General features: G+C 55.0%; 2 protein-coding genes across 3 annotated transcripts; both read right to left on the bottom strand.

Moving 5' to 3' along the window:
• Window positions 1-7,701: 7,701 nt before the first annotated feature.
• On the bottom strand, window positions 7,702-13,776 carry FGF8 (fibroblast growth factor 8). Its single transcript, XM_019725128.3, has 6 exons — window positions 13,489-13,776; window positions 13,361-13,397; window positions 12,748-12,834; window positions 12,342-12,522; window positions 9,013-9,119; window positions 7,702-8,176 (listed from the first exon to the last, which is right to left on the bottom strand). Exons 1-6 carry the CDS (start codon window positions 13,518-13,520, stop codon window positions 7,886-7,888), a joined length of 735 nt encoding a protein of 244 aa, XP_019580687.1. The 5' UTR covers window positions 13,521-13,776; the 3' UTR covers window positions 7,702-7,885.
• A 5,131-nt stretch (window positions 13,777-18,907) lies between these two features.
• Window positions 18,908-20,953, bottom strand: NPM3 (nucleophosmin/nucleoplasmin 3). Of its 2 annotated transcripts, none has more exons than XM_019724962.2 (6): window positions 20,795-20,953; window positions 20,393-20,478; window positions 20,041-20,160; window positions 19,828-19,921; window positions 19,327-19,451; window positions 18,908-19,247 (listed from the first exon to the last, which is right to left on the bottom strand). In XM_019724962.2, the coding sequence occupies exons 1-5, from the start codon at window positions 20,910-20,912 to the stop codon at window positions 19,336-19,338; spliced, it is 534 nt and encodes a 177-aa protein (XP_019580521.1). In that variant the 5' UTR covers window positions 20,913-20,953; the 3' UTR covers window positions 18,908-19,247; window positions 19,327-19,335. The 2 variants fall into 2 exon arrangements, with proteins under 2 accessions (XP_019580521.1, XP_019580522.1); XM_019724963.2 differs by having other exon boundaries at window positions 18,908-19,053.
• Window positions 20,954-21,547: the final 594 nt, after the last annotated feature.

Below are 21,547 nucleotides of genomic sequence, written 5' to 3'. Positions count from 1 at the left end.
CTGGTTTGATGAATGTGCCCCCACATGGAGGCCTGCTTCCTGGGACAGGCTCCTAGATGAAGGCCTACCACCAACACCAAACCCTCCCCGCCCTCCCACACCTGTGTACACTCCCATCTTACCAGGCTCCCCAGGGCAAAAAATGCAATTCCAGACACCAATGCTTAGGTTCTGACACTCCTCACTCTCAGGACCAACCTTGGGCTTTAGCCTTTTGGTCACAGCTTCACCTCATCTTCCCGCTTTTATTCAGAGCCCCAGCTACCAGTCATGCCTCTCCTAGGAGCACCCCTAGAAGGCACCTCTTCCTCCCGGAGCTCCTAGCACCTCTTCTCAGGAGCCCCCTCTTCTCCTCTGCCCAGGCCCTACACCCTCTACCCCACCAGGGAAGATCAGGCCTGGCTTAATGGAAGTATCTGGAACTTGAGCCCAAGTAGAGTAGTCAACCCAAACCCTCAGAAGCCTAAGAGACGCAGGCTGCTGACCCAGCCTCTCCTATCGGAGCAGAGATCAGGCAGACCCTACATGGTGTGTTACCCACGATGAATGTTTTATAAGCGTGTTCTTCATTACTGTGGGCTGCGGGAGCCAGGGAGGGGGAGGGGGGACAAAAATGCTCAGGGAAACACTGGGCAGGGAGACAGGTAGGAGGGCGTGAAATGGCCAGGGGTAGGTTGTGTTGGGACAGGGAGATTTCTCCACGAAAAAAGATTTAGCAAGAGCTGGTTATGTTTGTCCAATTGAAATGATTAAATGTGGGTGACTAGAAACAGGGAGGAGTCCAAGAAGGTAGAGGTTGAGCCTGGATTTGGGAGCTGTGTGCCTGTGGGCAGACAGAGGGACAGCTGGAATTTGGTGTTGGCCCTGGCCACTCCCACCCTTGAAAATCACTGGCTGGTTCTCCAGGCAGTTGGCTTGGGTCTCAGGGCCCAGTGCCCTGGCTCCTCGAGGGCTGGCCATTCCACCACCACTCCCAGGCATTTTCTGGTCTTCTGGGCTCAAGGCAGCAGGAGGCTGCAAACCACGCAAAGAACCTATCCAGGCTTGGACTTGACCCCTCAAAGAGTGTCCAGTCCTGGCCCCTTGTTCTGAGCACCTTTAGCCAGGCCCCAAAGTAGAGCTCATCTGATCCTTCGATATTAGGGGCCTTACTCCCCAAGTGCCAAAGCTAGGGACGTCACTTGGCATAGAATAAAGCCCTGACTCTCCTCCCCTCTCCATGCCCTCCCCCCACTACCCACAGGCAAGGAAGGAAGGGAAAAGAAACACAGTTCCCCAAACCAATCCAGCAGCCCCACCCAGCTTGTTTCACTATTGCAAAAAGAGGGGCTGAGTGGGAGCGGGCCGGAGACGGACTGCAGGACTGAGCTTGAGCCCATCTCAGCATCTGTCGGCCATAGGCAGGGGCATGCATGAGGGTCACCTCTGGGGCCTGCCCAGAGGGACAGTTCATTTTTGAGGGTCAGCAAGAGATCCAGATGGGGAAGGGGGTAACCCAAAGGACCTCATTGGCACAACCCTCCACAGTAATGTGGGACTTAGGGATCCCCCAGGAGTTCCTGCCAGCTCCCCATCTTGTCTTACTACAACTTACTCCTCTCTCCTCTGCTCTCTTTGGCTCTTAATTCCTCTTCACTCTCTCCTTTGAAGTCCCCTGGTTGCTATGGAAACCCAGTGACAGAAAAGGAGGCAGAATTTTGGGAGGTTCTGAGACATCAATCCCAACAGGCCCTACTTAGATACTCATTTGTCCAGGTTTTAGAGACATTTATTGCAGCTTGAGAAAATGGGGATGAGCCTGTGTTGGACAGCCCTGGACCCTCTTTTAGGAAAACCATGCATGTCTGAATGGGCTCAGGGTGTCACTGATCCCAGGACTATCCTCAAGTCTCCCTGACTTTCCAGCATTTCCTAAGACCTGACCCAAGTCCTGAAAACAGAGAACTCCCAACCCACCTTCTCCACTCAACAGCCTCTGAGTCTGCTCTCATTTTATTAGTGGATTGCTGTGCACCGATGACATCCCAGACCCTATTCTAGGCACTGGATAGCGACCAATGAGCAAGTCAAAGTCCCCGCTCTCTTGAGAGGGATAGAAAGACCAAAGGAAGGAAATAAATAACAGGATAATATCAGATAGTGATAAGTATATTAAACACTTACAACAACGTGGATGGACCTAGAGGGTATTATGCTAAATGAATAAGTCAGAGACAGACAAATACCACATGATCTCATTTATATGTGGAATCTAACAAAACAAAATAAATGAATAAACAGAACAAAATAGAAATAGACCCATAGGTATAGAGAACAAGCTGATGGTTACCAAAGGGGGGAGGGAATAAATAAGTAAATAAATAAATAAATAAATAAACAAACTAACTAATTTTTAAAAAGATAGCGGTGAAGATACTAGCCACTGTTCCAGGAGCCAAAAAGGAAACACTAACAGACTTTTTGTAATGGTCTGTGCAATCATGCAATTCACATTGCTAAAATATATATATATATATATATATATATATATACACATATATATATACACACACACACACACATATATAAAATTAACAAAATAAAGCAGGGAGTGACAGCAGAGATGTATATAATGAGTAGTCAGCCATCCAACCATCTAGAATAACATTCCAAGCAGAGAGAACAAGTGCAAAGGCTCTGAGGCAGATTCGAGCCTGGCTTGTTTAGCTGGAAGGCAGTGTGGCCAGACTGCAGCAGGTGAGAGGGAGAGTGGTTAAGCAGTGAGGTTAGATGGGCAGACAGGGGACCACACAGGCCATGGGAAAGAGTTTGAATTCAATTCTAGAAGACACAGCCCTTCAACCCCTATAGATACGGTGATAACACCATCAGATTTTTGTTTTGGAAACTGTGGCTACTGAGTACAGAAAGGATTGTAGGGCGATAAGAGAAGAACCAGGGTAAGCACTCGGGGGGGCTGTTGCCCTAAGCCAGACAAGAGCTGAAGACGGCTTGGAACAGGGAGGCAGTCGATAAGTAGCAGCATAGATGGATTGAACTTGATATATGTTCTGGAGGTAAAGGCAGCAGGATAGGATGAGAGGCAGGGGGAGGCTGAGAGAAGAGTCAAGGTGACTCCCAGGTTAAACCAGACCTGTTTGTCGGCCACTTCCTCTTGGCCCTGGGGTTGGTGGAGGTAGGGGGACTGTTGATGACGATAAAACTTTTCCCTAACCCCACTGAAAAGCTTCAGGCTCAGAAACTGTTCTTTCTCCTATATCATCGGGATACCACACTCTCCTGGTTTTCCTCCACCTATCTCATGGGCCACATATTCTCAACCTTCTTGGCTGGTTCCCCCTTCACCCTGACCTCTGAATGTTTGGAGTATACCAAGGCTCAGGCTTGGAGCTCTCTGTTCTCTAGTTATGCTCACTCCCTAGAGAATCCATTCCATCTCCTGGCTTTAAAAATCACTTGTGTGCTGAATACTCCCAAATTTATATCTTCACACTAGACCTCTCCCCTGAATTCCAGACTCATACACAATTGCCTACTCAACATATCCACTTGTATATTTATTTAGTCAGCCCAGACTTAACATGACCAAAACTAAACTCCTACTCTTCCCCTCAAAATCTGCCCCTCCTAGAATCTTCATCTCAGTAAATGGCCCCTCCATCCTTTCAGTTGCTCAGGCTAGAAACCCTGGAAGCCGCTCGACTCTCTTTCTCTTGCAGCCCACATCCAAATCTATCAGCAAATCCTATCATCTCTACTGGCCAAAAAATGTCCAAAATTCCAATCTCTTCCCACCATCTCTAATCCACTATTATCTCTCGCCTCCATTATTGCAATAACTTCATAACTGGTCTCCCTTGCCCCGCTACTGTCTATTTTCAACATAGCAGCCAAAGCAATCATGTTAAAAATTCAGATCATGTCACCCTACTACTCAAAACCCCCCAATGGTCTGCTATCTCATTTAGGGTCAAAACTAAAGTCTTTACAATGACCCTATAAGATCTGCCCTCCATCCCCACCCTTTCTATCTCTCTGGTCTCCCCTCAGCTTCCATCGTTCTCTGTTCCCCACCTACCCCTCACCACCCACACACATGCCCTTACCCTCCCTTCGCTTGCCTCCAGCAGCACTGGCCTCCTTGCTCTTCCCCTAATGCAAGAAGCTGTTGCACTTGTTTTTCCCTCTACCTGGATGGCACCGCCTCCATATATCTGAATGCCTTACCTCAGTCAGCTGTCTGCTCCAACATTAAGTTTTCAGTGGGACCTTCTTTAGCCAACTGATTTTAACTTGCTACTACCCTACTCCCTTCCCTTCTCTGCATTTTTCTCTGTAGTGGTTGTCAGTGTCTGATATACTATACACTGTTTGCTCTGTACCACCCCGCTCCACTAGAATACAAACTTCATGATGACAGGGCTTTTGTCTCATTTCCTGCTCTGTCCCCTCTACCCAGAACAGAGCCTGCCTGGCACATAATAGGCACTCGATAAATAGTGAATGAATGAATGGAATTAGTCCTCAAGAGGCAGTCTGGGTCTAAGCATTAAGACCTAATTTATAGTACGTACTAGCGTTGGCACTAGCTATGTGACTTCTGGGTCTCACATTGTCTATCTGTAGACAGTGGAGAACTCCTGGTCCTTTGCTACAGCAGCATTCTAGAATGATGCTTGGTCGTAGTCCACTTGCAGCCATTCGGCTGAGGGTGGAAGCAGGGATGAGCCGGACTGGTGGAGTGAAAGGAGAGAACGCCTGCTCCTTCTTTCTAGTCAAGGCTTAGGCGAAGTCTTCACTGGCTTTGAAATGAGAGGCAAGGTTCTGGCTTGGACTTGGAGCCTTGGTGAGGGAGTCATGGGTGAGGAATTGAGCCCCAGCTGCTGAGTGGGGACAAACAGAGGCCTGGCCAGTAGGCCTGGGCTTCTCTTCAAGGGGAGTCAGTCCCTGTGAGGGCCTCATGGGAAGTGCTGCTATAAGAGAAAGGAAGGGGGGTGGAAAAGCAGGACAAGGTAAGAACTGATGAGGGAGGAGTGGAGAGGGCCTTCTATGTGGATCCCCTGCACCCGAGCACTGGTCTTCAACGAGTTCTGGGAGGTCAAGCCTTCATGCGTACCTCATCCAGCCCCTGAGGCCCTCATCGCTAGCACCCACTCCAAGACAGAGTGGCAAGCCTTTTGGCTGAGGAAAGCCCAGCCCTCCTCCCTTTTCTGGGCCTTGCAACAGCTCCCTGCTTGTTTTCCCTGAAATAAATGGGCTGAGCATATTGGGCCGGCAATAACCCCTTGAAATCAGTTGTTATCACAGTTAACAACCAGTTTGGCTTCAGTTCAGGCTGTTAACTATCAAACCACTAAGTGCCGGTAATGATTGATTCTTGGCCAGTTGCAGCTTGAGTGGGCTGTAAAACCCCATTAGTGAGGGCTCTGTGGAGGCAGCAACTCAAAGATAAACAAGGTGGTGGGTGCTCTAGCCCAGCCTAGCCCCACTGATCTGGGCTCTACGCCCATGGGTCCCTGGCCTGGGGTCCTGTCGGGAGCCAACCCCTTCCCAAAGCCTCAGGCAGCCTCATGGACCAGATACCCACTGCCCTATCCATCTCTAAACCCCACTCCCCCATCAGTCATCACCCTCCTCTCTATTAGGCAGGTCCAGCTATCTGAACAGCCCTCATCACAACCATGGCACAGTTCCGCCCCACCACCCTGGAGTACTCAGGCATTGCCAGCCTGGGGGCTTCAGGGGTGCTTTGGCCTAGCCAGTGACCAGCCTTGGCCCAGCCTGCCCCACTTTGTGGCCAGGATCACAGGCAGGGAGAGCCTGACATTCCACTCCACCCCAGACTCCCTCCTATCCTATGGCTTCCCCCAGGAATTGCTCTCAAACAAATGAAATGTGGGTAATTACTGGGCTGGGGGCTGGACAGGCGGCGGCCTGCAGATGAAAGCGTTTCCTGGACGGTCTCTTCATTTGCATGGCATCAGAAGCTGCTCAGAAGGTGTGACTTTTCCCACAGTGAGACCCCAGCTCCTTGCACAATAAAGCCAGGCTGCTCACCCAGAATTAATTAAAGGGGGAGGGGAGGGGATGGAGCCGAGAAGGAGGCACTAAGAGCTGGGGGAGCTGGAAGAGAGATGTCTAGAGCCCCCTCCCACATCTCCAGTGTCTATGCACCAGGAGAAGCCTATTCTATCTAAAGGCCCTCACCCCTATAGCAGGCCAAAGAGGTGGCATGGACAGACCCCAGAGTATCCCCCAACCTCTCAACTCTAAGGCTTCCCACTGAGCCCTGGAATTCGTGATCCACCTGGATGGCACTTGCAGCTGCAATTCTAGGAAACCTACATGGTCAGGAAGCCTTAGGGTGTCCCCCGCCCAAAGGAGATGCCAAAGAACAGAGGCCCAGAGGGACAAAGTTTCTGGATTAGCCCAGGACCTGGGCTGTGGGACCAGCCCAAGGGCACCCTCAAAGAAAGCAGCGGAAGCAGCCAGAATGGGAGACCTGTTATGAAGACTGGGCCAGCTCTGCCCTCAGGAGATCTGCGACCATACCGTGTTGTGGTATGACACCAGCGTCACCATCCACATCCAAACACACCCCCTCCACCCACCACAGAGCAGTCCTCTTGCCCACATTATGACCTGCTCTTCCAGCCTGAGTTCTGCTCTTGGCTGAACTGCGAGCTTCCCTTCCCTCCCCGTGCCCAATTCCTCTCCCTCTGGGCCCCATCTCTCCAATAGGGGCAGCCTCTCCCTGCACTGCAGTCCCCTGGGCTCTTATGCAGCACCTGAACTCAGCACCTTCTGCTCACAGCTCTCTAGCCAGATCTCCAAAAGTTAACACTTGTTCCATGTCACAATTGTCAACACCAGCCTTGGAGGTCCTCCTTCCTACATACCCCCACCTTGGACCCTGGCAGCTGCTCTTTTCTTTCATTTTCTGGAGCCAGTTCTGGCATGTCTGATCTGTCTCCCACCCAGACCTAGGCACACACAGAGAGGCGCTTTTTTAGACTCGTTATATCCATGACAGAAGCTCTGGTCCTAGCAGTCATCATTCCTGGCCCAGAGGCAGCCTGGGGAAGCGTTAGCAATAACTCTTGTAAAAAAGCTTGGAAGTCTATTTCTGAAAGATCCCGGGAACAGGTAAGAGCCTCTTCTTGTTCCTTTCCCTGCTTCCATCCTCCCAGGAAAACCCCTCCAGAGACAATGATGAGGGCGGCTGACAGGTATGAGTCCTTAAACTGAAGGGAGTTTACAGTCAGAACTGGTGCCTGATTTGCTGCATCTCCCAGCCCCCACCCCACCCCCAGCTGGAGTGGGGCAGGGGGAGGGAGGCTGACTACAGGACTCACTCTCCAACACACATTTTTAATATGAAAGTTAAATAAATATTTCAGTCATTTAATAGCAAGTAATACACAACCTATGCCCACTGACACCCACCTTTAAAACACATGACCTAAGTCCTGACCCTTTCCTCTCTGCCCCCCACCTGGAGGTACAGTGGAGTCCCTGGCTGCCTGGCCAGCTTGCCCTGCAGGTGCTGGGGCCCCATGAGCACCTCTGCTGGACTAGAAAAAGCCCCCCAACTCCCTGGGAACAGCCCCCCAATCCCACTCTGGGCCACTAACCGACCTTCCTGAGAGTTAAGAAGACACCACAGCCAAGTGGAATACAAAAATAGAGCCTCTCTTTTGTTTAAAAAAAACAACAACAAAAAAAACCAACAGCAAACAATTATCAACAACTAGAACCCGGGGTTCCCCCAGCTCCTCCCCAGCCTTCAGTAGCGCAGACCTCATCTTGCTTGAGTTTCTCTGTTTGTGCTCCCTCAAGATGGAAATCTCTGCACTGGGAGCTGCGGGAGGGGCCGGGCAGGCGCCTATCGGGGCTCGGGGGCCCAAGTCCTCTGGCTGCCGCGCAGGCTGCGCGTGAAGGGTGGGTAGTTAAGGAACTCGAAGCGCAGACTCTGCTCGGTCGTGTGGTGGCCGCGGGGCAGCCGCTTCATGAAATGGACCTCGCGCTGGTGCTGCCGCGTCTTGGAGCCCTTGCGGGGCCGGCCTTTGCGGGTGAAGGCCATGTACCAGCCCTCGTACTTGGCGTTCTGCAGGGCCGTGTAGTTGTTCTCCAGCACGATCTCCGTGAAGACACAATCCTTGCCTTTGCCGTTGCTCTGCAGGTAGGGGGGCCAGACACGGCATTACTGGGCTCTGTCCGGAGCCCCCCCATCAGAGGCAGAGGGCAGGCGGCCCCAGACAGCAGGTGGGCACCCCAGCAGATGGCAGGGTGGGCAGGAGCTGCAGCCCCACCCCCTGCCCAGGGCACCCGCTCTCTAATCCCTCACAACTCGCAGCCCACCCGGCAACTTCCTGTCCTCCTGGGCAGCAGTGACACATGGCCATCTACGGAGGGGCTGGGCCCCAACACAGAGAGGCAGAGAGGGGGCCCAGACCCTGCCTGCCCTGGCCTCCTGCCCATGAGTCTGGCCAGAGCGGCTAGCACCCGTTTCCCCACCTGCCCACCTCAGGATTCTGGCTGTGGGGCCCCAGGGTAGCCACCCTATGGGGGAGGGGAGGCCTGGGAGGAGACACTGAGCCCCAGAAGCCCAACAAGCAAGCGGGGAGCTTGAGGCTGGAGAGGAGCCGTGACTAATGGGGCCATTTCAGAGCTGGGCCGATGGGCTGGGCCTGCGGCTTGCTGAACATTCCAAATACTGGTACCATGTAATTGGACATAATAGCAAAGCAATTTGGCGATTTGTTAAAAAGATATATGGAATTTACCAACCTCCTCCCAGCCCCTTGCCTAGCCTTCCTTCTTCCTCCTTTGCCTTTATAGCTTTTCATCTCTCAAGCAGGTTCCTTCTCCCTCCCCTCCCCCTCCCAATCCTTAGGTAACCCTAAGGTGGCCCTGTGTCTCTTTGCCCACCTTGTTGAGATCCTGGAGGAGCTCAGCCAGCCCAGCTCGATCCCCAGGCCCCAAGGGCTCCCCTTCTTTCTGGGGCCTCACCTTGGCAATCAGCTTCCCCTTCTTGTTCATGCAGATATACAGGCCCGTCTCAGCTCCTCGCACTCGAACCCTGCTCCCAAAGGTATCTGTCTCCACAATGAGCTTTGCTGTTGGGGACAGAGGCTGGAGGTTATTGGAAGCTCCCTGACCCCGACTGTCCCAGGTCCTTAACCCAGCTGGCCTACAGACTTGTCACGTCCCAGCAGCAACTTTTCCAAGGGCCAGTACCCAGCCCAGCTATTAGCCCCAGCCCAGCTACTAGGCTTTAGCCCCAGCCCAGCTACTAGTATGCTGCACAACTCTGGTCAAGACCCCTTTCTGGGCCTCAGGCCCCTCACCTGGGTCTATAGAGGGGGATGCATGAGGTCATGGTGTACCAACTGGGTTTTGCAGAGTGTTCTTGGGGCCATCAAATTAAAATACCCTCTTTTAAAACCAGACAGTAATGACTTTTATGTCGAGGCTTCATGAATAGCGTTCTCCTGAGAATCAAAAGATCTCTGAGGATACTTACAACTCAAAATATTATGAGCACATGCCTCACAGATCATTAGAAACATCTGGGTGCAGTGGTGACCTCCAATCCTGAGGCCAAAGGGAAAAGCACTCTCTCCTGTTTCTGGTACCTGGGTTCTAACAGCCTTGACCAATCCCCCACCCCCACCCCTGCTCTGCTTGCGGAGAAGGTGATAGGGATGGGACAGCTCTCCCTAACACAGCCCATAGCATGCTGCTTTCCCAGAACTCAGACACTAGCTGGGAGGGTCCTGCCTCTTCCCCGTGCTGCCCAGTCACCACAATCCCCAGCCACAGTGTCCAGAAATCAACAACTCAATGGTCTTTCCTCTTTCAACCTGCATCACAGCTGAGCTTCTCACCCCAGTGACCAAACCTCTTCTTTGGGTGAGGAGAGGAGAAATCAGGCTTGCCTCTCAGTCTGGAGAGCCAGGAGACAGGGAGCTGAATTCTGTGCCTTCTTCCCCTTCTCTCCTCCCCTCAGACAGCCAACTTGCCACAAAAGCTCATCCCTGTCCACTCTCTGTATAACTGCTCCCTTTGAGGCTGTCCCCAAAAAGGGAGTGAGGGCTGACTTAGCCCTTTGGGATGGGACAGAAGGGGCTGGGTCTGCTGCCCTCCCTGTTGCAGAGCCCAGCCTCTTCCCTCACTGAGAAAGCAGTTCTGGGACTCCCCAGAGCTGCCTCCCAGCCTGCACTGACAAGGTGGCAACTTCTCTGTCCCTGAAACTAATGGGGAGGAGGGTATGGACACCAAGGTTAGCAAGGCAACCCTCAATGCCCAGCCTGTGACTAACCCCCCTTCACATAAGCACTGAGCTGGGACCCAGTGGCCAAGTCCCCAGTCTGGCTCCAAGTCAGCCCGGGGAAATGCAGCTGTCACCTCTCCTCCCACCCACCTCCTCTTGGACCCAGCCAGTCTGCTCATCCCTCTTCTGGTCTGCCTTCCAGAGCAAGGAGCAGCTGCTTTTAAGGGCCAGGAAGAACACTGGCGGGAGAAGGGCAAGAGAGAATCCCACTCAGAGGATTCTGGTCAAATGGGGCAGACAGGGATGGAGTAGGCCCCTCTGTCCCTTCTTGGGACCCATAAGGAAGCAGCTGGGACCTCTCTGCTGTTCTTTCCCAGACTCTTCCTGTGCTGGCTGTACACCCGAGGCCTCTGCTCTTAGGCCCTCCAGCTCCTACTCCTGTTGGGCAGGAAGGGACCAAGATGTCTGAGAAGCCTCCTATACGTGGTAAGGAGAGAAGTGGGACCAAACCTCTGGTGTCTGAAGACGAGATCCCCCATGGCCCGTTTAGCCTCTTCTTCCCTCCCCAAAACCCAAGGATCTGGACCATTTGCTCTAATGGAGCAAACCCAGAAGAAGCCAGGCATTCATTCCCTTTCCTTGGAAGCTGAGAAGGGCAGCTAGCAGCCAGTTTGGAGGGACAAAGGGACGGTAGGCTGGCCCTGCCAGCCCAGCGGGGAAGCTGGGCCACCGGGCAGGCCCTCCCCACCCCCACTGCCAAGAGCCCCCACTCTCCTTCCTGGAAGGATCTGGGGAGCTGGGGCCACAGTTTACAGCGGCTTTCTCGACTGGGCTTTTGGAAAGCTTAACATTTTCAAACCTATTCTTCCACCCAGTGACAGATTTATCCCAGGAAAATTATGTCTCCTTCTCCAGCTTTGAAGGGAAGTCAGCTACGTCGACGCAGAAAAAATGCAGCGAGACATACTCGATCCCCCAAACTGGCTCGAGAAGAGGAGAAAGTATTCAGGAAATGTTAAAAAAGGTGAAAGTAAGAAGAGTTTTAATCGCTCTGCCAGACGCGGGGGTCTCTCCAGAGATTCATAGAGAACAATCTTGAACCTCTTTTTTAACATTTACAGACTTGCAACTCTTTTCAAACTCACATCTGAAAAAAGGCTCGTTCTTTTTCTGTTTTATATCATTCTTCATTTTTCTTCTTAGCTCTTAAAATGCCTCACCTTTTTATTACATTTTAATAGAGTCTTCCCCTCTCCTTTCATGCTTGTTTAACTTGGTCATTATTTAAAGGTTTTTAAACTCACAATAATCACTCTCTAAAAACAACACCAGCCGCCCAGAGGGCTTGCTTTTCTCTTGGTACATCCAGGACTCTGGAAATTGGCCTTGTTTCAAGGCAGGAATATTGAATGTTTTAGAAATCAATCAGTCCCCAGCCTCTCCACCCCGCAGTAGCTCCCTATACTCACCACCCCAGTGGGAGCTGGGAGCCCTGCTCTGACAGACCTAGTAGGTTCCTGGGTAAGTGGAGCAGGGAGGGCCCCTTTCCAAGCCTAGTCCCCATGTGTAATTGACCCTTCTGATCAAAGCATTTAAAGGTTCACAGCAACCCCCCCCCCCCAAGCTAGGAGAGTTGGGGGGACTTCTCTCCCTTCTCTTTCCCACTCTCCTTTTGTGGGCCCTGGCGACATATCCTCTTTCAAGAGCTTCCCTTAAACCTGGGCCTCCTCCCCCTGAACCCTCTGCTTCCACCTGCAGCTGGGGAGAGGTGTATGAAAGGGGGAGGTGTAAGGGGAAATTCCTGGATTCATTCATCTGCTGGGCAGGGAAGGGGCACCTGTGGGCCAAGTACTCCCTGAGGTCCCTTCCCCAGCCCTCTCTTCTCCGGCTGACCCCCAAAATTCTTTTTTGCCTTACTTAACTCCTTGCCTTCTGAGCTGGGGATGCTGAAGGCCCCTGGCCCACACAGATGGGGCTGGTGAGTCCAGTCACATCAAGCCAGGGAGGGGAAGAGGGCATGTCCCACAAGCTACCTTTACCCTACCCACAGTGCGGCTTGCCTTACCGAAAGGGTCGCCGTCTTCCGCCATGGCGTTGATGCGCTTGTTGGCCAGGACCTGCACGTGCTTCCCGCTGGTGCGGCTGTAGAGCTGGTAGGTCCGGATGAGGCGGCGGCTGAGCTGATCCGTCACCAGGCTCTGCTCCCTCACATGCTGTGTAAAATTAGGTGAGGACTGAACAGTTACCTTTAGGAAATTGAAAAATACACAACACGCCATTATAATGTTACTCTGCCCAGGGGCCCGAGTGGCCCCCATCGCCCTGCACCCCCCTCCACTGCCCCAGGCAGCTGGTAGGGGCTGGGGGTCCCCCCAACATGCCAGCTCAGGCCACCAGCCCCCACCCAGGAAAGTCGGGCAGACCCAGCCTAGTATGGATGAGCCCCGGGATGGGGAAGGATCTGGACCCACCTGTTGGGAAACACCCTGGGACTCGCGGCCAGCTCGGAACAGGGAAGCCAGCTCCCTGCCCAGCGTAGGCCCCCCGCCCGGGCCTTCCTAGAAGAGCAGGGCGCTTTTAAGTAGGGAGGCAGCGCTGCCTGACCCCTGACATTTATAAAGACAAATTTACGGAGCAAATGTTGAGTGCGGTGAGGGCGTAGGCACCTGATCTTTCGGCCAGACCCGCCACAAGCCTCCCCCTAGAGCCGCGCAGAGGGTCCCTGTGGCAGTCACCCCGACTTCTGACAACGAATGCCAGGACTACCCCCTTCCTCGGCGGCCAGGTGTGGCTGCCTACGGTGGTATTCTCCATCCACCCCAACCTGGCTAGGATGCGTGGGAGACAGCACTGGATACCCAGACCTTGGGTTCTAGCCTCGCCACTCACTGGCTGTGTGACCTTGGGCAGGGAACTACCTCTCTGTTCCTTAGCTTCCAACTCAGGGTAGCTCGGAATTGGATTTCTAAGGTTCCTTCCAGCCCTGCCGCGCTGGCCACAGGGTCGGTCCTCGCGCCCCTGCCTGACCTGGCCAACCCGCGACCCCGCTGGCCCCGGCCCTCGCCTCCGTGTAGTGCGCCTTACCTGGGCTTGGAGGCAGAGAACCAGCAAGTGCAACAGCCTGTGGGAGACAAAAGCGGGCGGGAGAGAGGGGCGCGGGGTGAGCGAGGGGCGCGGCGCGCAGCCAGCGGGGACGGGGCGGTGGTACTCACAGGCAGCTCAGGGCCGAGCGGGGGCTGCCCATGGCGCGCGGCCCAGGGAGCGCGGGGAGCCCCGGCGGGATCACGCCGGCCCGCGAGCGGCCGCGGACGCACGAGCCGAGGGCGGCGGCGAGCGAGGACGGCTCGAGGGCGGGAGCCTAGCGGCGATGCCGACGCGGCTCCGCGGGTCCCGTGGAAGGTCGAGCTGGCCGCGCCGCGCCGAGTCGCTCAACGCAGCTGCCGGAGCCGGTGGCCGCTGGCTGCTCAGGATCCGGAGCAGGCGGAGGGTAACGGGCCGGCAGGGTGGGTGAGTAGGTGGGAAGGGAGGGGGAGGGGTGGGGGCGGGGGGCGCCGCACCGGGCGCGAGGGGGGAGCGCGGGGCGGGCGGCCGGAGCCCGCAGCCCCCGACTGGGAGCTGGGGCCCGGACGCAGCCCGGGGCGGGGGCGGGGCGGCCGGGGCGGGGCGGCCGGCGGGTCTGGGATTGGGGGTCTGGGCTAGGGGAGGGGTCTGGGGACCCGCCGGAGGGGCGGGGGCGGCCGGGTGGGCGCCTCCCCCATCCCTGCCCTGTCCCCTCGCGCGCTCTTAGGGTCTGGACACGCGGGGATGGGGGGCGCCTCGGGCCGCTTGCTCCATGGAGTCCCGAGACCCTTGGCAGGGGCTTGCTGGACCACCGGTGCGCCCGAGTCCGAAAGTGCCAGGGCTCCACGGTGGGGCCGGGTTCACTCACGCCTCAGCCTATACGGCGGGTCTCTGAGCCACCTACTGTGCGCTCCCGCTGGGCCTGCCCCCGGGAAGTGGCCGCTGACACTGGACTGAACGGCTGTACACTCGGCTCTCCAGCAGTGAGTGCATGTGCGACGGGGACCCGACTCCCCGTCTTTCTGCTGAGTACTCCGCCTTGCGGGTTTCTCCTATCTTGCTCAGTCTCCGAAAAGGCCTTCTCCTCCTCCCGCACCATTATCACCATCACCCCGTCCCCGAATTCACCCCTCCAATATCACCATCACTCCCGCCTCTGACCCCCCCCATACTCATACACACACGTGCGTTCGCTCATCTGAAACTTGGGAGAAACAACGGAACAACGACCCACCTCTGTGAGAGAGCCCAGAGGTCGCTGGCAAGGACGCGCAGTCCCTGTTGCCCCCCCAATGCAACAGGTAGATGGGGCAAAATAACTGCTCTCAGCTGCTTTTCCTGGGGAAGAAACTCGGACCCAGGCCACTAGTCGTTCCCTCTAGAGTCCCATTATTTGTGCACTTAACAGGTATTTACACACCTACTGTGTACTGGACAGGGACTGAAGCTTTGTGTCAGCTGGGGTGGAGGAAGAGCGAAAGGAGGAGGTAGGGACTTGTCTAAGCCTTTCCCAGCCCCTCATTCCTTTCCTCCAGGCGCTGCTGGAAACCCTGCGCCATGGTGCTTCTTTGGGAGCAGCCTGGGTGGGCAGAGGTGCCCTGGTACTTCTGAAGAGCAGGTGGAGCCACTGATGCCCGGCCCAGCTTCTCCCTTCACTGGATTTCCCCTGCCTCACTGCCCCCTCTGCCCCAATCATGTCTCTGGGGGTTGGGCTGAAGGGATTGGATGGTCCCAGGAAGCCATTAGACCAGAGGCAGTAGGCAGGCCCTCATCCAGCATCTCAGCCAAGTTCTATCTACCTCGCCTTTCTCTGTGCCCCACCTTTCCCCACCTCCAGTCATAAAGCTAATACTGAGCAATGTACAAATGGGAAAACAGAATCAGAAGACTTGTTCCAAGATCTCATCTTTTCTCAGGTAAACTTCCTGAGCCTACCTATTATCCCCTCAGGAGTCTGTTCACTCAGCTGGCTCTTACCCACACAGACCTCCAGGCAAGGACCATGTCTTACTAGCTCGGAATCTGCAGCTCATGGCACAGAGCTGGGCAGGGTTGTTCTGCAGTTAGTATTCAATGAATGAGTGATGGGGAAACTGGCTGAGCATTTAGACCTCAGCACATTTGCCACTTCCCCCAAGGAGACTTGCCTTTACCCCCTTGCCCCAACAGATAATAATCATAAGCACCACCATTTATTGAGCACTGTATTTGCTCAAGGCTGGGCTTGCACCATCTCCTTTCAACGCCACTGGGATGTGGGTCCATTAGAGGGGGCAACAGGTGAGGTGGGCTCCAGTGCCTAAAGCCCCAACCAGCCCTTTTCCTTTATTTTACTTCTCTGTCTTAGAGGCCTACAGGCTGGCTACCTGTTGAGTGTCTACCTCCCCAGCTGCACTGCTTCAAGCAGGCAGGATGCTCACCGTCTTAACCTCATGCCTGCGCATAGTAAATCCTTGAAAAAGTTTATTTGCATGCATTAACACGTGATGAGTGGAGAGATGGAGAACAGAGGATGGGAAGGGCCTTCTCCCCACCAGGGACCTAGCCCTCTGAAAAGTCTCAGAAATCGTGGAGCAGGACCCAGGCAGGGGTCAGGGCATTCAGTCCCTCCTTAGTGTGCACAGTCCAAAGTCACTCTGGGCACCTGCCCTTCCCTGGAGTGGTGGTAGAAGCCAGAGCACCTGGCTCAGACCAGGGTTCAACCTGGGGTTCCGGAGTCCCCATAAGGTTCTGAAGGCCCTGGGCTGAACTTCAATGATGTTAACCCACCGTCCTCTCTCTTCCTCAGATATGGGCATCCTGGGGCCTAAAATCATGGAAGCCAGGGTTTCAGTCTTACACCTAAACCTCGTCTTTACAGGACCAAAATTCCAGTACATTTGGAGAATTCTCCCTAAACTGGATCCTGGATAATTTGGGGGAATTATTCTCATCTCCCCAAAAGTCCATGTCTACAGAGAGGGGCAGATGGGGACACCCGCATCAGGCCAGGGGGTACTGCCGGGCACCCCCTGTGAGTGACAGATGCAAATATTCCTTTGGGGCCCCAGCAGGCCTCTCTCTCCTTCCCTCGCTCGCTTGCTCGCCTCCTGGCCAGCTCTCTCCTTCCTTTATCTTATCAAAGCCCCGTAATTACAATTGCTATTTTGTTTCCTCGAATCTGCAATCAGAGCTCCCTGGCCCTGATGAGGGAGCGCCTGTCAACCTGATCGCTGAGTGACAGCTCGGCCACCTTTCCCGGCCTCCCCCACACTCTGCAAACACAAATACACACACACACACACACACACACACACACACACACACACACACACAGCCTCGCCTCCCGCAAACACAAACACACACTCCTCGCCAACACAAACAGCCTCTCCGCAAACACGCCCTCGCCGGTACCCAAACACACAACTTCAGCCTCTTTCCAAACGTATCCCTCACCCCATGGCCCACCCCGGGCCCCTCAAATCCACACTAGCCGGCGCAGGCCGCTGGGACTGCCGCTCGATCCACCACGCGCCTCCTGCTCTCGGCGTTCAAAGCACCGCGCACTCTCCGCGACCGTTCAAATGCAAATCGTCGAGACAGCCTTAAGCACTTCGAGCCCTCGTCTGGGAGTCGTCCCTCTTCGTCCCTCAAATACAGGCCTGTCTTTCCTCCAACGGTCTGCACACAAAGGCGTACACCTTTATTCCTCAGCGCACATCAGCGCTCCTACTGTGCGCGATGGGGCAGAAATGGGGATCGAGGAGAAACAGGAGCGAGGAGGGAGAAAAAACAATTCCCAACACTGTCCGTGAGGCGCCCGGTGGGGCTGGAAAACTCCTGGACGAAGGGGCAGATGTGGATTGGGCCCCCACTGCGGGCAGGAGCACGCTCGGCGCCAGCCCTGGCCGCGGGAGACCCACAAAGACTACAGTCAAGGCACACAATGAGCCATCAGTGGCGTCGCGGGGGGTAAATATTGGGGCGGGCCATGCTCAGGGGGTAGCTGGATCAGCTTTCCCCAAGAGAAGACTTTTCGCTGCACCCAGCGGGTCTCGCGCGCCTCCAACCTCTCATGTACCAAGGACTTTGGAGGCTATAAGTGAGAGGAGGAAGGGAAGCGCTCTATCAGAGGAGCCCTTCCAGTGAATGATGAATGAATGAATGAATGAATGAATGAAGTCAGCCTTAGTAACTTATTCCCTCTCCTTCCGCCTGAACTTCGGGGGCCCCGACCGCTTGCTGGGCACGTGGGCTCCTGCATGCCTAGAGTCACTAGACAGAAGTCGTGGGGTAGCGGCACGGCCACGGGCGGTTTCAACCTCGTCCACCAGAGGGCGCCAGCCCCCATTCTCTTCCCTGCAGACCCAGTGCCGCGGGGAGATGAATGGTCTCAAGCCTGGCTGCCCCCTCCACCCTGGTTCCCGGTGGCAGCACTTCAGGAAAGTCCTCCTGGAGAGTAGAAAGGGACCTGAGACCCTGCTCACCGCAACATACAAAGGGATCATTTCCTTTATCCTCAACTTATGGAAAAAGGGGATTAAAAACTGGACCTTTGCTCCTCACGACAGGGAAGGGGGAACCTCCTCTAGGGATGTATGTTGAAGTGGGAGTGCTTTTCCTTGTTGTGGGGACATTCTATCTAAAGTTTACCTCACCTACCCCAATACCAGCCCCTTCTGGTTATCTAGGGACCCCTCCCACTTGCTCACTCATTTGCCCAGCAGCCAGTGTGGGAGGGAGTGGGCCTGGCCCCACCAGGCACTGTTCTCTGTCCATCCTCAGCATGTCTGGCCCCAGGCTGTCTCAGGAGGTAACCTATTATTTGTTTGTTTGTTTGTGGGGCATTGAGACCCCCCCCATCAACACAGCTGCTGAACTGCTGACCCCGGAGTTGGTCACATACACACTCATGCTCACCCCATGTATATCCCTTTTTCTTCCTGGCATCGTAGCAGCCAAGTCCCAGAACCAGATGATTCCAGGCACCAGAGACCCCCAGACCAGGCAGTGTGCAGGGAGCAGGAACCCCTTAACCCAGGAGGCTGAATCCCAGGGGCCCGTCTCTGCCCCCATATGCCAGGCCACCCGGATTCTGGTTTCCCTGTCACCCAATCTGGCCAGCCCCCTCCATCTGGCCCCCGGAATCAGGTTTCTAAGGGCCATGATCAACTCGGAGACAGCCTGCAAGACTGGAAGGAGGAGCAAAGACTAGCCTCCGCGCTACCCCGGTCCCCCTCATGGGGCCTGAGATGCACATTCCTCGGGCTGCTTAAGTCCCCTTATCTGCCCCCCTGCCCATCAGCCTGAGTGCTGACAGAGGCCCAGACCCCTTGTTTGGATGCTGATAACCTCCTGGGATGGCCCTCCCCCACCTGAAGGAACTGAGAATAGGCTTGGAGTCGGGAGGTCCCCTTCTAGCAAGGCAGTTTGGGCCTAGGTCTGGCCTGGCCTCAGGGCCCTGAGGATAGCAGGATCCCACATTTCCTCACCCTCCCTGAGGCCTGAGGCCACCCTCAGTGCTGCCACAGTGCCACCTGGTGGTCCCTAGGGGAATGCCACCCCAGCAGGGGAAGAAACCACACAAATGAGTTGCAAAACAACCACACCACTTTATTGCAACCTTTATCCAAAAATATAAAAAGCATTAAAAATGTGTAGTCCTGGGCTTCAGATGCTGACCTCCAACCTTATAGGCAAGTGGGGAGAGGGTCAGAAGTTAAGAATTCTTCCCATTCCTGGAGAAAAGGGAAGACCCAGGCGTGGTACAAGATTAGACCAGGGCCCTATGGAGAATGGGACCCCCCTCTCTCCTAGCACCAGCCCAAGATGCCCCAACCCACCCCTCCTCTTCAACGGAGAAGATATTTAAAAGTCTTGATTACTGTACAGCAACGTGGTGCACGGCATGTATGGCAGGCAGCTAGCTGACCTGAGGAGAGCAGATAAGGGGTCAGCACCTGCTCCCCCAACCCCCAAGACCCTGCTGGGTTCGGCTCCCTCTCACTCACCAAGGAGTGCTAGGGCCTGCCCCGCTGCTTCTTGGCAGGCAGGATGGAGCACAACTCAGCTTCCTCCTCCTCACTCCCCTCTTCTCCGCTCTCTTCTTCCTCGGAAATGTCATTGCTTACAGTAACTGGTACACACACAAGTAATAAAGGGAGGAGATTGTTAAAGCCAGACCCCCTTCATACCTTATGTCACTTATTCATACACTGTGGTGCTAGGCCTGCAGGGACCCTGGTCTCCCAGAGCATATGGTCTAGATGGGAAGAACCTCAGATACTAAACTGGGTGACAAAGAGCCAAAGGAGTCCACGTCACTGGAAGTGGAGAAACTTGGACTGGTTCCATGAGGGAGGGAGGTTTGAGTAGGACAGAAAGTGGAGGACACATCATGCAGAACCTGTTATGGGAGCTACACTGGGAGACAAGGCTGGGATGGGCCAAGCGTGTGGGATGGAGGGAGACCTGATGGAGAGCCCACTGGAGGCAAAGAAGAGGACTCTCACCAATCTGGTGCCGCCCAGTGATCCGCACAGGGCCAGAACCTGACTTCAGGCGGAAGGTTACAGGTGGTTGGAGCTGGAAGTCATCCAAACTGAGCTGGGAAGAAGAAAAGAATGAAGGCCTGGTCCGCTCCTGGCCCACCCCATCTTGTGATGAGTCCTGAAGTCCTCAATTCCTTACCACCCCCATCCCCAAGGTATGGCCAGGGAACTCACCATGGGTTGGCAGGACAACTTGAGGTTGGCCACAGGGACAGCAATCTCCTGGTGATCATGGTTCCGGGCCACAACTTCTACCACATTACACTCATCTTTGGCCCCCTCAGTGAGGCAGAGCTGGGAAGGGTACACAGGGCCTTGGGGTCTCCCCAAGCAAGGGGAAGTAGCTATCCTAGAACTTGCCCAGCCTCAGGGGTCCTTGGATCACCTGGCCAAGGAAGCCACCCCCCGTGGGAGTTGGGCGGAGGGGACTCCCAGTAAACGGGGGGTTGAGGGGAACCGTTAGAGGCCCACCAGTAGCCTGCTCAGGTCCAGCTATTCACCACCATCCCCCACAACCGTCCCTCACCATGGTCAAAGCCAGCACGTGCTCTGCATCATCCTCTTCCTCTACTTTGAAGGTGAAAGAGCGAGTGTGGCCCGAGAGCTCACAGCCTAGAAGAGGTAACAGTGCGAGTGTACCTGAGTATGCGTGTGTGTGTGTGTGTGGGGGGGTTCAACAACCTCCCATCCCATGCAGCCATGGAGTGACCGCCATCTACACGCCCTCTTCTCTCACTTCTCCGGAACATTTGGGGCAGTTGGCCCTGGGCCCGCCCTGCACATCTGAGGCAGCGGTCTCGCCGCCCCTTTCTACTGCCGCGTGCGATACCCTCTTCCCCCACCAAGTAGGGCATCCATCTGCACTCCTATTGCTCAGCCCTGTCTCTGACTGCCCCAGCACTACCCTCATCCCCTCCTTTCTCAATACCGAAGAAAAAACTGTCCATAGTGACTGGAGCGGAGGCTCTCAGCCCCCCAACTCCCGCGGCCCGGGCTCTGCTCTCCTGACTCAAAAACGCTAAAGCGGCGGCGGCGCCGGCGGCCATGCTGCAAGGGCCGCCCGGGAACTCCGCCTCCGACACGTACAAAGCCGGGGACTCCTGCCGGTTCTGGTCCCGCCTATTAAAGGAGACGCTCGACATTGAGCGAGAAAAAACCGAGACGCCTCGGTCGGTTCCTGGGCTTCTTCGCCCGGCCTCGCCCAAGAGCACGCGTGCGGCCCGTTCAGACCTGTGTGTGGGACCGCAAAGAGAAAGTACCATTACAGAAGCATGGATTTGGGATTAATATTTGCCTCCTTCCTCATTCCAATGACCAAGGATCTCTGAGCGTGGCTCCTACCTCCATTTTCTCTAGCTCCTTGCACCCTCCAGTGTCTCCCACCCTTCCAACCCAGGGTAAGCTTTCGTGAAAGGGAGACTAGACTAAAAAATGGAAATCTTTCCAATTCCCCCTGCAAAGGTGAGTTTCAGGGCATTTTTCTTATAAAAACTAAGGAAATGTGCTCGTATTTGCCTTAGCTCCAAGAGCAGAGGAAGAATTTCAGCTATGGGTATCTGGTACCCAAACCATCCTCTCCTAGATACATGCTTCCTGCTGCAACGACCCTGCAGCTTACTATCCAAATGGCATCTTACATTGAATTCCAGATGCTGGCTGGATGTTGACGCTTGCTAGCAGA

The sequence above is a fragment of the Rhinolophus sinicus genome, chromosome 15, assembly GCF_057876585.1.
Source record: "Rhinolophus sinicus isolate RSI-liver-muscle chromosome 15, RSI-T2T, whole genome shotgun sequence".
Taxonomy (NCBI): domain Eukaryota; kingdom Metazoa; phylum Chordata; class Mammalia; order Chiroptera; family Rhinolophidae; genus Rhinolophus; species Rhinolophus sinicus.
This window is presented reverse-complemented; position numbering and strand designations above follow the sequence as displayed.